The following is a 16,897-nucleotide window of genomic DNA, read 5'->3' on the forward strand; positions in this document are numbered from 1 at the left end:
GGGTGGCATCAGGTTTTCAAGGTGTCAAAGGCAACTGAAATGAACCAGGGGATACCCTTATATAGAGTGGAGGAGGTCACATAGCCGTTGGAAGTTTTCTGCAGAAAAACCGTGACCACCGGAAGAACCGACGGTATAGAAAATATGGGCATCGGTTCAACCGGTCTCTCTGTGTCAAAGAAGTAGCCGTTGGAGTTCTGACACAGTATCCACGCTTGCGTCATTGCACCGGTGCATGCTCCGTAGGGGCATCGGTTCAACCGGTGCTGAAGAGGTTCGCTGATCAACTCAAACAAGCGTTCTGGAACAAAGTACATCCAATGCACCGGTGCTTTGTTTCTGAACCGTCGGTTCAACCGGTGCTGAAGAGAAATTGGAGTCAACCAAACATGCTCTCTGGAACAAAAGACTTTCATTGCACCGGTGCTTTGATTCTGAACCGTCGGTTCAACCGGTGCTGAAGAGATGTTGAAGTCCACCAAAACATGCTCTCTGGAACAAAGGACTTTCATTGCACCGGTGCTCTGATTCTGAACCGTCGGTTCAACCGGTGCTTAACTTGATTTCTGCCTTCATCCAGAGAAGATAGACCGACAGGGCATCGGTCCTTCCACCATGCATCGGATGCTCCGATGCTATAGCATCGGTTCAACCGGTGCTGTTGATTTTCTTTGTTTTCAGCCGTTTTGACTTGGATTCGAATGTGACTTTGATTGTTTCTTCTTCCAAGAGTTGTGTCGACTTCTATTGACCATCTTTTGCTGTTTTTGAGTGAGTGTGTAATATTTCTAGGGCCAACTCAAGTTTGATCAAGCTACTAACTCATGAACCCCTCTTAATAGTGCGATCACTACAAAACTATAAAACCTATACTAACCTAAGTGTCCTTCTCAACCTTGTGACACTTAGGACTAGAAAGATCCTTAGCCTTGACAAATATAAGTTAAAAGCCGAGATCGCCTTTTTGAATGACCGAAATTGAGGGGCCTCTTTTGACATATGACCAAATGAGCGATAATGATCTATTAAGCTGCACAAACTCATTAGTCACAATAATGGTTGTCATTAATCACCGAAACATACCTTGAGTGTCTAGATGCTTACAAAAGTGTTGGTCTTTTCTTCTCCTATTCCTCGAATGGTGTTATCTCTTTATTCTTTGTAGGAACACGGTTTAGGATATGACATGCAGTCAATATAGCCTCACCCCACCATTCCTTAGAAAGTCCCGCTGTTTCTAACATGGCGTTAACCAAATCAGTTAGAGTGCGGTTCTTTCTTTCGGCAACCTCATTTAACTGAGGTGAATAGGGAGGCGTCCTCTCATGAATGATACCATGTTCCTCGCATAATGAAGTGAATAAATTTGAGAAGTACTCGCCACCACGGTCTGACCTAACTCTTTTGATCTTTCTCTCATGTTGGTTTTCTACTTCAGCTTTATAGATTTTAAAGTAGTGTAAAGCTTCATCTTTTGACTTCAACAAATAGATGTAACAAAATCTAGTGCAGTCATCGATCAAAATCATGAAATATCATTTACCACCTTTTGTCAACACTCCATTCATTTCGCACAAATTGGAATGAATTAATTCTAAGGGTGCCAAACTCCTCGCCTCCGCGGCCTTATGAGGCTTGCGAGTTTGTTTTGATTCAACACATACATGGCACTTAGAATTTTTAACAAAAATAAATTTTGGAATTAAACTCAAATTAGCTAAACGCATCATACAACCAAAATTAATGTGACAAAGTCTCGAATGTCAAACATTTGATTCATCAACGTTAATAACATTGTACGCAATTTTATTACAAACATCTGACAAAAAAAGACGGAACAAGCCTCCGCTTTCATAACCTTTTCTAATGAAAGTACCAAACTTGGACAAGATATATTTATTGGACTCAAAGACTAACTTAAAACCATCTCTACACAGTAGAGAGCCGCTGACTAGATTCTTCTTAATGGTGGGGACATGCTGCACGTTCTTCAGCTGCACGGTCTTCCCTGAAGTAAACTTCAGATTTACCGTACCAACACCAAGAACAAGCGCATGCGATCCGTTCCCCATCAGCAAGGAGGAAGTCCCTCCGACCTGGTAAGAAGAAATAAAGAAGCATCAGCACAAACATGAATATTAGCACTAGTGTCAACCCACCACTTGGGTGAACAAAAAACTGAAAGAACTGTAGGTAATGAATTACCGTACTCAGATGTTCCTCTAGGCTCGCTAATTACCATGTTGGCGGACTTCTTGCCTTTGCGCTCTAGACACTCAGCAGCAAAGTGTTCCTTACTCGCGCACACATAGCAAGCTCCCTTCTTCTTCTTCTTGAAAGTGGTTGTCTGCTTAGCCTTTGATTGGTTCAGCAGTGGTTTTTTCGTATTCTTGTGGGAATTATTCTTTTGAACAAGATTAGCACTTGAAGCACCTCGAGAGCACGTTGTGAAGCACCTCAAGATTGGCACTTGAAAGTGTTTCGCATGCCTAAGTCCAAATAAGTGGATATTGGAGTTCACATTGTGAACATAGATTTTTTGGTGTCATTAGTGGATAAGGATAAATAACTCTACTATTTAGATGAATGGTTATTGCATAATCAATAATAAACAACTTTAGCAAATCGGTTGAGAATTCTAACTAACTTATTTTGATATTTTTAAATTATATATAAAAGCAATTTATGTGTCTTTAAAAAATATTGTCGAAATTTATACAAGTGATGTGTTGTTTTGAAGGTCTCTTGAAAAGAAAATACAATTGCACAATCGGAATTTAAATTTGATGGATGGTTTAAAAACTAAAACTTTTTTGAGTTTTAAAATTGCTTTGCACGTGCTGGCGTGCCGCTGCGCACGGGGTGAAGGATAAATTTAGGCCGCCATGCAATAGCGCAAACACACGGCCAGCCATAATAAAATCATTATAGTAATACTTGATACGGAGTACAAGCTAATTCTATGGACTTGCACCCAAATTAATTTCCACATTCTAGGAGCTTTATAAGGCCAAAAGAGGTCTTGGACCGACCGGCCCAAGTTGCCTGTGCCAATCGGCCCACCTTTGATCAGCCCAGCCTATCAATTCGAGATGCAAAACAAGATTTCATGACATTTTCTCAAACAAAAACAAGATTTCAAGACAAATCCACCCACGGAAGGTTTAGTATCACGGAATTCCTAAAACAGCGAATGGGGAAAGGAGATAAAAATCAAGTGGGAGACGGATTCCTTGATACTTATTTCTCCTATTTAAACATAGTCGAGCCAAGCCATTTCATTTTCTAAGAAAAACAAGACAAAAAATAGAACGCACAAGAGACACAATTTTGAAGCTATCAAACTTGTCCATCAGAACTAAGTTTCACATCACGCGACCAAGGCAACATCCACACAAGAAATGTACTTACTGTCTCTTTGTTTATGTTTATAGAGCCAGGACAGATGGCCAGTCCATGATATAAAAATGAGTCGTTAGTCAAAACTAGCGGCATGGCGCCATAAGAGTAGACAAGTGGTGTACAACATTGAAAACTCAGGATTACTTGCTCAAGGCTTATATCATTTTTCATCGACGATTATAATCCCAGTAAAACACTCGAAACATGCCTCGACAAGAAAGTGCACACACCATTTACCAAAATTATATACTCTCCGAAGAGCGCCTCCAGGAGAGCCAACTCAAGAGGATCTCTCAGGGTGCTAACGTTTTCAGATGTCCCCAAGCAGAAACATGGTGGCGGCACTTAAGACGGTGCACTGACCTTGATACTTGATTTTTGCTGGCATCAACAGATGAGGTTCGAAAGGAAGCCCGCCTGCCTTCAAGTTTGAGTCATGAAATGTGGGATGTGGTGTTCCAAGATGGCCAAGAGCTCTCTGCTTTGGCTACCCCTGTCCATTTGCCGGCCCTCAAGCCTGCTTGCAGCCTCCACAAGCTGACCTCTAAGCCTTTGCGGCAAAAGTAGCCCACTGGAATTGATGCATTCCTTATAGAGTGGCAGGTAGGCCATGGCTATCACCAGCTCAACTGGGAGATCCCTTAGGCAGATTGGTGATTCACCCCTTTCCATTATCCTCGTGAAGTTAACAAAGTGCTGTTGCGCAAATTCGAATCCTGCAGAAAAAGCTGCCTCACTCCAGTGCTCGTTCATGAAAGATCTAAGCCTTGCATCCACAGCCTCATCTGCGGATTTTGCGATACTATCTGCCACAGCATATGTGGCAGCTGGGTCATTGAGGAAGTCCGAGCAAAGAAGAAAATCCACACCATGCAGGGAACCTGTGGTCCTCTCACCAGCAGCCTTGATGATTTCAATGCTGAGGGGGGCAAGAACATGTTGCGGGACAAGAGGCAGAAGATAAGCAGCCACTGCAATCTGGCTACTTGAGGTGGCAGCAGTAAGGGCTAAGCAAAGCTCCATTTCTCGACACCCGTGGTTAACAAACCATTCCACAACTTGGAGGCATCCACGTTCAGCAGCCCGCATTAAAGGGCCAAGAAAGCCAACAGCATTACCTTCTTCCACCAAGCATCCCATGGTTTCAATCTTCCCATAGTGAGCGGCAAAGCCAAGGGCTAGATCCACATCAATGTCCAAGCTGTTCCTTTGAGCAATCTGAACAGAAAAACAAACAGTTAACGCATCTTGAATATATATTTGCACTAAGTACAGGATGAAATTAAGAACATAATGTGTAGAAATAACTTCTAAATTAGGGCGTACATAATGTTAGTGCTTATGCTTACACAAGAAAGGAAAGGAGGACATCACCTACTATATAAAATTTTGGTTTTCATGTACCACGCTAAACTGCATTGCAAAGTTTTATTAGATTCTCATATAATGCACGTGCATCAGTGTATTAAATTTGCCATGCGATGAGAGAAAAGGATACTCCACTTCTATGTTAGTTGTACTTCGCCTAAATGGTCGTTTAGCCTGTTTAAACAGTCTTTAAACACTACATACTAGCTAGCTATTTCCGTTTAATCAGCTGTTTAGCCCGTTCAAATGGCCTTCTAGCCCAATAATTGGCTAAACGATAGGTGGCCGTCTGTTTACGTTTAGCATTTAGGATAACAATACATGATTCTAATTTGTTTGGAACCATATCATGTGTCAATGGTAGTCAGCTCCATTCAAGAGCACCTTCCATCATGGGACTAATACGCTTGCACAACAAAAAATTGGTTGGTGTACCTATCCAACGAAAAAAATTCCAATCAGAGTGATAATATCCTGAATCACGATTACAGGTGATGGCATTTATTCATTAAATTTCAGATGTTCTCTGAAGTAAGCATAAGACTCTGCACCAGATTTCCCAATGTGATTACCAGCATATTGATGGTCACCAAGAATATGGATCAGGTCAGTCCTTACTTAGCATCCTACCAACTATTCCTGCATCCCATAAATGTATGTAAAAAAAATTCCCACGATTTTGGAAGGTTCATAGTTTAGAATAGAACATGCATGAACACTGGAGCATGTTATGTGCCATGTATGATGCAACGTAGTTGTCCAAAAGTAGTTTCAGCCAATATAAAAGAGAAGAAAAAAAAAGTCTGAATTACTAGCGTAGAGGATATAACATATATGCTGCAAAGAAGTTTATCCAACTGTGACCTGGTGACATGGGACCATTGTGTGGTGTAAGCAATTAAAACCATTTATTAGGCTGCATGTATACTGTGTGTTCAAAAGAGATTAAGATTAGTGCCTCTGGTTGCAAACGATATTCGTTTAAGACATTGACATGGTCGTTCATTGTACAAGTGATGTCCATAAAACTATGTTATTTGAAATCTAAAGAAGTATATGCAAACATGACTTACAATCAAAGGGAGTAGTAAAGTTGTTATTGTGAAATTCATTTCAATTGATGAATCTGGAAATATATCGACTTTAGGCTCTCAATCTGTATAATTAACTATATATTGATGGTCAAAATTCCAAAACTCCGACCAGGAAAGATCCGCACGATGGAAGGAGTATTATGTTAAACTGTATGAGTATTCTTTCATTATTACCTGAAGCAATATCCGCACGAGTTCAGTGCTTCCATAGCGCGCAGCTTCAAGAAAGCATTGGTTCACATTGTCTGCACCACCCTCTACCAACAACTCTAATAGCCCTTGTATTGCAGCTGCCGATATTCCTGATGCCCATCCTTGGTCAAAGGTGGTTGAGAAGAGTGTAAGAGGGAAGCATGCAGCATCAAACGCCTCTGTAAAATCCTTCCCAGTAAGCTCATTATCAACAAGATCCAGAAATGTCTTGAAAGCAGACAACTGAAGCTGAACCTCAATGACAGTGTCATGGTTTCCTTTGCCCTTGTTCTCTCGCACACGTGAATGTAGCCCTATGCACTTTAGAGCCCATTCTGTAAACTTGTGCACCTTTGCACTAGCTTCTGCCTTCAATACCTCGTCGCCTTGGGATTCTTGAAGTCGTTCATGCAATCTGCAACACAGAACAAGTTTTCACAGTTGCCCAAACATGTAAGGTGTGAATTCAAGTGGAATTATTGAATTCAACAAGTCTCCTGTAATTCTAAAGCATGATATTATTGTGAACATGTAACAATTGAAGGTGCTTCCGACAAACTTACTTTTGACCCATGAAGCTCACAGCATCAGCAAGGCTAGTCGACCGTCCCCTGCATGCTGATACACACGATGCGAGGAACGAAGTCCGGAGTGCAGCACGTGTGAAATCCTTCGCGCCCTCGGACACAATCCTCTTGATCAACCCCACAACAGCATACAGCTCATCTCTGTCGCTCAAGAACCAAATTGCATCCACTGCCACACAGAGCACGTCGTTGAGCCCCTGTGTATCAGCCTTCCCTACCAGCCCCTCAGCACTCTCCCAGTCTTGTGAGCTCACCGCGTGCTGGAACAATCGGCAAAGCTCAACGCGGTCTTGCCTCGAGAGCTTCCTCTCCTGCTGCCTCTCATTCTCTTTGTCACCGTTCCCAAGCTCCAAATCCAACTCCTCCCCAAAGTCGGAGCTCACCGATCTCGACTTCTTGCCCACACAACCCTTGGAGTTCTTGGAATCCTTGGGTTGCAAGGGGCTCTCCTTGGAGCTGCCATTACTGACACCATCAACCATGGCGCCTTGCTCGGCAACGGCTGGCTCATCCACATCCACCTCTGAAGATGTTAGTGGCTCCTCCCGCCTCGGATTCTTGCTCTGAACCCCGGATTCTTGCTCCTCCCTCCTCGGATTCTTGCTCTGAACCTCCTTGCCCTTGGATCCAATCTTCTTGCAATGAAGAAGCCAACCCATCAGGCTTCCAAATGAAAATTATTGGGGAACCGAAGAAAATGGAAATAACTCGAATATCTAGCTACGAATCGAATAACTACTCACCTGCGAATTCTTCTTCCTCTCCACTTCCATCTCCTACCCCCGATCCAACCCTGAGGAAATTCCTCCAGAAAATCACGCAAACGGATCGAGGAAACCAAATAGTCGGAGCCAATGAATGAGAACGAAACAGATCAAACCCACTTCAGGGAGCACCAGGCGGATTCAGCGCCGCGCGGCGGAGACCCCGAACGGAAAGCAAATCCGTCTCGGCCTGAATCAAGAACCACCCAGCAACAGCCGCCACCTGCAAGAACAGATCGAAACCAAACGAATTAGCGGGCGGAAGAATTGGATTCCAGGCGGGCAACGAAAAGGGAAGAACCAATCGAAAACAAGCCGCGCGGATTCGTAACCATACCAGAAACCGAGACACCAAGAACCTTTTTTTTTGTTCTTTTTTTCTAGATGAATTAGAGGAGAAGCAGCGGAGAGAAAGAAAAGGGTAGCGGTGTGGGGATGATGATGATAGCAAGTGTGATAGGACGAATTGACGAGCTGATATCGAAAGGAGGGGGAGGAGCCACCGCCCGCCTGCCTGCCTCTGCCTCGCTCGAGCCCCTGCGAGTCCGGAGCTCCCTCTCTCTCCTTGAGGGGGAGGAGGAGGAAGAAATAAGCTCTCTGTCGCGCTCGCGCACAAAGACACAGCACCACCACTCTCTCTCTCGCTCCCTCCCTCCCTCTCCCTCTCCCTCTCCCTGGTGTTGGATTCGGCTACTCTGCAATTTTTTTTCTGTGGCTGTGTTTAGTTCCAAAAAAAACTCCCCCCAATTCCAAATTTTCCATCACATCGAAACATTAAATATAGCAAATGACGTATGCATGGAGCATTAAATGTAGGTAAATAAAAAAACTAATTGCATAATTTTGATGTACACGACGAGACGAATCTTTTGAGCCTAGTTAGATCATGGTAGGACAACAATTAACACAAACAAACGAAAAATACTATAGTATGCTACAGTGTCCGATGTGCCTTTTCGTATCCCCTTTTCCCTCCATCTAAACACAGCTTGTGTGACATTGCATTGCAGGCCCGGTTTCAACTTTTTTAAAACCCACTGAAAAGTGGAGTACTTTCTAGATAGTTGAAAGCTCCCTTAATCATAGAGGTACAGCACCTTATTATTATGCTTATACTGCAATTATGGTGTCAACCTAAATTGCAGAAATGAATGTGTACATAAGACTCCAAGCGTAGATGCATCTATTTCGAAGGTTATTCAAGATTAGTTTTTTGTGTGTGACGGTGTGAGTGAGTTCACCCTCACATGGCTTGAATCAATCAATGCTGATCTCAATAACAATGCATATTATTTTTTATCAAGATCGGCCCTTCCAAGGTACCTAGGTTGTCTGAGGAGTTGCTAACTGGATGCTTGTTCCATTTCATTCGCATCAAGAATGTCCTTGTTGCTGTTACTTGTTTGCTAGTTTCTACCAATTGCTTGTGTGTGGCTACTTCAAGTGCTATTTTAATTACTGTATTTCGCAAAGAAAAAAGTGCTATTTTTTCGAAAACTTGCATGGGGAAGCATTTCATTAAGAAGGAAAAAAGTGCTATTTTAATTGATATATGTTGTCCAACACATGTGATTTGAGGCACAAAAAATCTATTTATGTGGTTTAACATTCTGTCAAATTTTGATATTCTATTTGAAATTACCACCGTTTCTATCACATCTGCATCGATTTGTTATTCTCGGTTGGCACTGTTTTCTACTACAAAATCTGAAATTGAACTTTCCCATAAAAGTTCATATCAAAAAATTATCAATTGTTCATTTTATTATCACAACAAATTCTTGTATTATAGCACAAATAAAGTTTATCGTTGGCCTTTAATAAACTTGTCTGGTTGTGTACACAACTAGACAAGTCTAAGAACATGTTGTGCACTTTACTCTTATAACACGGACGGCAACTTTGGCCACACTTATTTTGAGGTGCATCTGTTCTTCCTTTTTGTTTTTGCTGGAGGTTGGAATAATTTACTTTTTCCATGATTCGAGTTGTTCCGCGCGCCTGTAAAATATAAAGTTTTCATTAGCGTGGTTGTTGTTAATTATTAAGTTGTAATTAAGAATGGCATCTATCACAATCCTAGGTTCCATATACTCCAAAGCAACTGGCCAGCGTCTAAAGTTTCCCAATTTGGTTAACCAACGTATGCATTGTTCTAAGCAATTTGCGGTATGTTTTCCGTCGAAGTCTCCACCTAGAAGAAATAATCATTAAAATCAAGGTTACAAAAATATAAATTAATTGTGTTTACCAACTTATATTAATATTTTTTTCATAGGAAAGCAGAAGCATCCAATCATCAGATCTGGTGTCCATCACTTTAATATTGTGGTTAGATACACGAATCTCATAAAGTATTGTCGCCAAATAGCATCCAATGGCATAATAACACGAGGTGGTGACCCATCGGTTTGTGCTTGCATTTCTCTGGCAATTTGGGGGGCATTGAGAGACTTGGAGGCAGTGATGGGTGTGGAATATTTCAGCAGAACGAAAAATAAAATTAAATGGACAAATGTGCAGTTTTTTAGTGGAAAAAAAAAGTGGAAATGGGAGGGAGGAGGCGTTTTCCTGCTTTTTTTTATTTCACTCTCATTGGGCTCGAGAAAAGCGAGAGTCGCATCCCATCACAGGCGGGCACCAAACATACGTCCCTCTCGCATGTGGGGCCCTCCTTTCTTTAGGTTCCCTCCGGGCCCACTCCAATAATTATATGGCCCCTCTTTCAGAGCCTGTCATCGTCTACGGCCGAGCTGCAATGGCGCATCCTGCAGTCAAAATCAAAGGGTGCAAATAAAGCAAAATTGGGGGGATGTTTTCAACAACTAGCATCATGCAAGTGTTACAAAATTGGACACATCACCTAGAACTCTTAACTTGGTATTTACAAGTGTCTTCTCAGTTTGTAATATGTACTGTATAAAACTCTATTGCTAAAAGTTGGTACTAACTCTCGGTCAAGCCAACAGTTGATATTTGATAATTTGGAGGGAGAAATGCTAATGCAATCTTATTTTATATGTTGTAATGTCGATAACCTACACAAAAATTGTGTGGTTTTGATAGAAGTTCTAGTATACTTTCCAGGAGCAATCTTCATACATATTTTTTTTTCATATGATGCACCCAAATGTTTCCAGTATATCAATAGGGAAGATGATAAAGTTTAACTCCATCATCCAAAAAGTGTCACTTTTTTACTTGATAAAGTTATTTGGAAATAATCTATTTTTTAGTACAATGATATACCTGTTAAACAAGACACCCTTTTCCCTGTAAGCAAAACTAAGTTTCAAGTACCCTAATCTAATTCCTAGAAATGCATGTGTATTTTTCCTTTCCAATATTTTCTCGATTTCATTGTCAGTACAGTTGTTTTTATCCCTTACATACTGGTACATGTTTTCCATTTTGCATAAATGCTTTTACACACTAACGCTACAAAACATCAGCAGAGCTGGCAACACGGGACAGAGGGCTTGTTTAGATCATTTTGCATTTTTGCATTTTTAGAAAGGAATCTTCAACATTTGAAGTATTAAATATAGACTAATCACAAAACTAATTACAGATCTCGTCTATAAGCTACGAGACGAATCTAATGAGTCTAATTAATTCATCATTAGAGCATGTTTACTGTAGCATTACTATAGCAATTTAGTGTCTAATCACGTTCTAATTAGGCTCATTAGATTCGCCTCGCGATTTACAATTCATTTATGTAATGCGATTTATTTTTCGACTACATTTAATACAACATACAAGTGATTTACAAAAATTTTATATTTTACGTTTTGGGATCTAAATAAGGCCAGAGAAACTAGAGAGAGAAGGGGGGATTGGGTCCACTTGGGCAGCGTCACCCGGGCGCCACAGAGAAATCTGCGAAAATCTCTAGCTTTTGGTCTGCTGCGGGATGGATCCGGAAATCTGCGAAAATGCAAGGCCTCAGTAAATAAAAAATCTTGTTTCCCCCGAACTATTGCTGATGCCTACTCGTACCCTGCAGACTCTGATTCTCTGCGTGCGCTGGCGTGGGGCCTGCCGTGCCGCTCGCTGCCGAGGCATACTCTATATCATATACGCCGTGGGGTGGGAAGCCTGGGAGCGCTCGGCTGTCCACAGAGTGACACGTGCCCCTCGGAGAGAGACGCACGGCGCGGCCCTTGGTTTTGCCGAGCCGTGCGTCGTTGGCCCTCGCTTGTGGCGCAGAGCGTTGAGCCGTGTCACTGCGTGTCTGTTTTGGTTGTTTTTCAAAAAATAGTCCCTCACTTTTCAAGATATTGAACCCACGGTCCTGTCCTTTTGCAAAAAGAACCCTCTCAGCCTCCCACTCCGCAGCTCCCCTCCCCGCTCCCCATCCGCCTCTGCCCTCCCCCTCCCTCCCCTCTCTGTAGCTGGTTCCACCTCCATGTTCCCCTCAATCTGCCCCTCCACTTCCCCCTCCCCCTCCACTTGATGGCGCGGCGGCGTGGCCGGCCCAAAGCGGGTGGCTCCGCGATCCCGTCCCCGTCGGTGGCTCCACCGTACCTCCAACTCCCACTCCGCTTCCACATCCCCTCGACAGACGCGACAACGCCGCTCCATGGAATTTGGCACTTTCGTTCGCCCTTTCCTCTCGAAGACTCGGCAGAGAGAAGCTAGCTAGACAGGGATGACACACTCCTGCTCCCTTCTTCTCCCATGAATATGCGCTGCCTTCATTACATTCTGCCTTGGGTCTGGGTCTACGATGCTCACTATTCTTCTTCCCCTATGCTTCCTGGTCTTCTCTTTCGATGCTCACTGTGTTCTTGTGCCTATCCATTTGCCGTGAAGGGGCACCTGGATCTCAGGAGCGTTGACTTCACCTACCCATCGCGCCCGAACATCCCCGTCCTACGCGGCTTCGGCGGCGCTGGTGGCGGCGGCGTGTGGGCGTAGGGGATGGGAGGAGAAGGCGTGGGTAGGGTTTCTATGGGCTGAGCCGTATGTTGGGTTGGGCCTCTTTTTTTCCCTTCTTTTCATTTTCATTTTCTTTTCTTTTGTGCTGCTGCTATTTTTTCCTGTTGCCGTTGCTGGAGAGGCCGCTGCCGTCGCTGTCCGGGAGGCAGTGTGGCCTGGCCCTTTGAGCGCAGCGGAGCGCGCAGCTCGGCCTAGTATTTTAAAGCGGCCCTCGCGATTCATCTTTTGTCGGAGCATGTGGCTCACACAGAATAGGCGCATACTACAATTATATTATTTTCGTTAATATTTATTTCTCTAAAAAATTTAGTATGAAAATACATTACATAGTTAATCTAATACGACCAGTGGCGAAGCCAGCTCAAGAAATAATCTAGGGTTGAGTTCTACAATAAAACTTTTGCACGGCCGGAGAGAGGCGCCGAGGCAGCACACATCTACTAGCGCGGCCGGCGGTTGCCGAGGCGGGACTGCTGGACATAGGGGCGCGTGGCGCCGTCGCGCAATGGCAGCGACGCACCGGTGTGAGCCCCTTGAGCGGGACTGCAGCGGAGGGTGGATGGTGAACTGCCGAAGTCGGCAGAAGCGTCTGGTGGCAAGAAGATGCAGAGCTGGGCTCGGGGGGCTAGGTTGAACCGCTTAAGAGGCCACGGCCCACTCGACCAGACGGCCCACGAGGTCATGAAGTCCTCTTGCCCTATGCTCCAATGGCCCAATCTGAGTCTCACAACTCTCGGCAGCAGACGATCATCGTCCTCTCGTTCGGGGAGCGCCGCCGCGCCATCATGAACCCTACTGGATTTGAGAACGGGGGACATTATCAGCACCCATGAACTGGAGGAAGCATCTACTACTATGGGCCGCCACATCAGAAACCCTAGTGACCGCGGTAACAAATGAGTTTGCTAGATGTGTCTGCGTGCACGTATTGAACCCAGCCCATGTAAACACAAGAGAGTCGTTGGTTAAGAGTGTGTACGAGGAGGAAGGGTATCGAACTAGTTGCATGAACTTTTACTCTTTTCTCTGTCCAAAAAATATAATAATTTTTTTATTTGGTCGAGATCAAACCTTTTCGTCTTTAACATATAATATTTTCAATAACTTTTAAATAGAAATATTATATGTTATAATTGTTGGTTCCAATATAAATAAATTGATATCATTTTTATGTTGCCAATCTTTATATTTTTTTACCATCTATGATCAAAGTTTAAAAGATTTGACTACAACAAAATCTAAAAATAGCTATGTTCTAGAACGAAGGTAGTAATAGTTATTTTGTAACGTAAATATTACTATTATTTATATATTTGGATGAACTTTAAATTGTTTAACTCATTAGGAAACGAGAGTTGTATTCTTTTTAGCGGAGGTAGGCGGACGGATCCACTGAAGTGTTGAACGAGATTCCCGTGTGACGCCCGTTGGCAACAACTCTTGCTCTTGGCCGTCCTTTTGCAAGCGTTTGCGCGGCCGTCAGTGGCGGTTAGTCCGTACCGCGCCGTCCTTTTTTAGCAAGCACGGTTAGCTGCAAACCTCATTTGGCTCTCCCATCTTCTCCTTTGTGTAGACTGCAAGGACGGAAGAGGGTGAAGCAAGAGTGAAAATGGATGGCCGGAAGGGGGTGATGCAACAAAGGGAGGAGAAGATGGGGAAAAGAAAAAGGAAAGGAAGAGGAGGGAATCAGAGGAGCGCAGGTGGTGTGTGTGCTGGTGGCGTGAGTGCGCGACGCTGTAGATTCTGCTCTGCTCCCGGTGCGCTTCCGCCTGCCGCGCCGAGGATCCAGCGTCGCCCTCCCGACGGCCACTCCTCCCCTGTGTGCGGCGCTGCCCGCCTCCCTGCCGTTGTTCTCCCCCCTGGGTAGCAAACCATGGGTAGCAGGCCATGCTACGATACCACTCGATCGAGTTGTGTTGTGGTGGCAAAAGAAAACGAAAAAAAAAAAGAATCCCATTCCTGCTAATGGATCGAACTGGTTCCCTCTGTCGATGCCACTACTGTTTAGGCTGCCATGAGCTCAGGTCAGGTGTTTTCACTTTTCAGCTGTCCTTCTCGCACCATTTCCTGTCTAGTACTATTTTCTTTCTTCACAACTGTAATTTCACAGCCTACAAAAAAAAACTCTCGATCAAGACAAATCTTGGTTTCATCCTGCAACTGTTTAGGCTGAATTCTGCTTACACTTGATTTCGACTGCAATTGTTTTCTTCCTGCTCTGAAAACCCTCACGCCATTGCTCTCAAACTCTCGATCTCGATCGCAACGGGTGTGCGGTGCGCTGTGCTCTTGGTCAGAAAACAGATGCAGTCGAAACCAAGTGTAAGCACAATTCAGCCGTTCCCAGCTGAAGATTTCGTTTCTGAATGAATGTTTCAGGGGGGAAAAAGGAAAACTGGCCGATGCCACCTCGGCTCGGTTACAACAGCGACTGGTGCTGCTGGTTACTTCTCTCAATCATTGCTGCCAATCATGCACCTACCTACATGTCACGGCGATCCCAACCACGAGCCGTTTTCAGCTCGCTTCATCTTGACGCTTTAGCACGATTCATCAGCATGAAAGGGGAAAACCAACATAACCTTCCTGATTCATCAGCACACAAATCTCCCGTTTACGTGTACACCACACATGACATGACATGACAGCCCCCCACACAATGACACAACATAAAACTAGGTGATTAAGTCTACCAAATAACAGAGCTGCATCATTAGCACAAAAAACGACGGAAAATTTTTGGTAGAATCGTATAAACTTATTATCATGTACTTAAAAAAATAGATTTACTATCAAGTATAGTAGTAGAGAGATTCCCTGCTGGCACGCCATACAGGTAGGCAAAAGTGTACATCGACCAGAGAACAATATAGCTAGCCCAATGATGAAGGCCGTGTTTAGATGAAACGCAAAAAAAATTTGCAATAGAATCTTACTAATTTGAAGTATTAAATGAAGTCTATTTATAAAACTTTTTGCACAGATGAGTTGTAAATTGCGAGACGAATCTAACGATGCTAATTAATCCATGATTAATACATAATTAGTGGATGGTTACTGTAGCATCACTGTTGCAAATCATGGAATAAGTAGACTCATTAGATTCGTCTCTCGATTTACAACTCATCCATGCAAAAAATTTTGTAAATAGACTTCATTTAGTACTCTATGCATGTGTTCAAACATTCGATATGATGTTTTTTTTTACGGTCACGGGGTTTACGGGTTGTGATAAACAGGGCCGAAGCGGGAGAGGGATGTCCCAACAACAAGGCCATGATGCTGTCATCCAACAACCAATGGGCACGGGCCTAGAGCTTTGGGTGCTGCACAGCGCAAGGCAGCAGATCTCATCTCCGTCTGTGCCTCAGAGTGTGCGCCCACAACAATGACCAACCTGAAGAAAAAAGAAAACCAACGAGCAGACGTGCTCCGTACAGCACTCTCCCAAACAGACATACAAGCTGATCATTTGGCCGTTGAAGTCCTCGCAGTGTCGAGTGCGAGACTAGCTGAATTCACAGATGCCATGAAATCACTTGACCTCGATGAACAGCCTTTTCGGATCACCTGAAAAGCGCTGGCTGGGCTGCTATTCACTGTTTATGCTGGATACGGCGGTGGCTGGCTGGTGTCAGCATCCCAGCGATGCGGGAAGGAAGCTAGGCTAAAGGGCTGCCAGCCGCGTTCAGTTGTTTGGCTGCCAAACGGCTGGGCTGCCCAGCCCAGCGATTCCAGCCCAGCCAGAGCTTCCGAACGGGCTGGAAGTAGAATGACAATTACAGTGTGACTTTATCCAGTTGTTGTTCACTTTAGGATTTTCTATATTAAACTTTTTTAATTAAATATTTTAATAATTACCTATGTAGATCTAAATTTCTAAGACCCAGCCCTTTTGATCACGTTAGAACTCACGCCGCAACTCCCTAAAGTGTCACACACATACTTTGGCTATGTAGGAAGACGCGCACACGCGCTACTTAGGTGTGGCACATGCTTTGCCGCAGCTCTGTCGTGCCATGTGGCGTGGCGCAACTCTACATAATATAGGCCCACCTAGCCGGCTCTTTCTTTTTCCTCCTCCCTTTCTTTTTTTCCTTGACTCCCCACCCGACCCGAGCTTCATGGCGTCACCCCTCTTCCTCCCCTCTAGATCCACTCCATCCTCCACCTCGTTTTGATGGGGAAACGAAGGGAAATCGATCCTTGAACGTAACTCCTCCATTCTAACCAATTGGTTTTCCTCCATTTCATGGATTCACTAGGATTTGAGTTGGTTAGGATTTAGTTAGGGTTTGAGTTGAAATTAGAAGATTGAGTACGAATTAGGTACAATTAGTTGTGTTGTGTTGTATCGTGCAATTGGTCGTTAGCACCTTTCTATTATGTAGAAATTTTTGCTATGGATTTGGATGTGATATTGCTGTGTAGATTTGTGTAGTGTATATGCACAAAGAACTAAGATGGAAAAATCCATAATAGTAAATCCAATTTCTTATTGTTGGTAATGTTTCATGTTCTATGTTATAGTTATATTGTCATATTA

General features: G+C 43.7%; 1 protein-coding gene across 2 annotated transcripts; it reads right to left on the minus strand.

Moving 5' to 3' along the window:
• Positions 1 to 3,391: 3,391 nt before the first annotated feature.
• On the minus strand, positions 3,392 to 8,078 carry LOC120686933 (ankyrin repeat protein SKIP35-like). 2 transcript variants are annotated; one of them, XM_039969134.1, is made up of 6 exons: positions 7,745 to 8,078; positions 7,528 to 7,630; positions 7,387 to 7,436; positions 6,620 to 7,275; positions 6,039 to 6,471; positions 3,392 to 4,620 (listed from the first exon to the last, which is right to left on the minus strand). In XM_039969134.1, the coding sequence occupies exons 3-6, from the start codon at positions 7,414 to 7,416 to the stop codon at positions 3,826 to 3,828; spliced, it is 1,914 nt and encodes a 637-aa protein (XP_039825068.1). In that variant the 5' UTR covers positions 7,417 to 7,436; positions 7,528 to 7,630; positions 7,745 to 8,078; the 3' UTR covers positions 3,392 to 3,825. The 2 variants fall into 2 exon arrangements, with proteins under 2 accessions (XP_039825068.1, XP_039825067.1); XM_039969133.1 differs by having other exon boundaries at positions 6,620 to 7,278; positions 7,745 to 8,054.
• Positions 8,079 to 16,897: the final 8,819 nt, after the last annotated feature.

The sequence above is a fragment of the Panicum virgatum genome, chromosome 8N (assembly GCF_016808335.1).
Source record: "Panicum virgatum strain AP13 chromosome 8N, P.virgatum_v5, whole genome shotgun sequence".
In the NCBI taxonomy this organism is placed as follows: Eukaryota; Viridiplantae; Streptophyta; class Magnoliopsida; order Poales; family Poaceae; genus Panicum; species Panicum virgatum.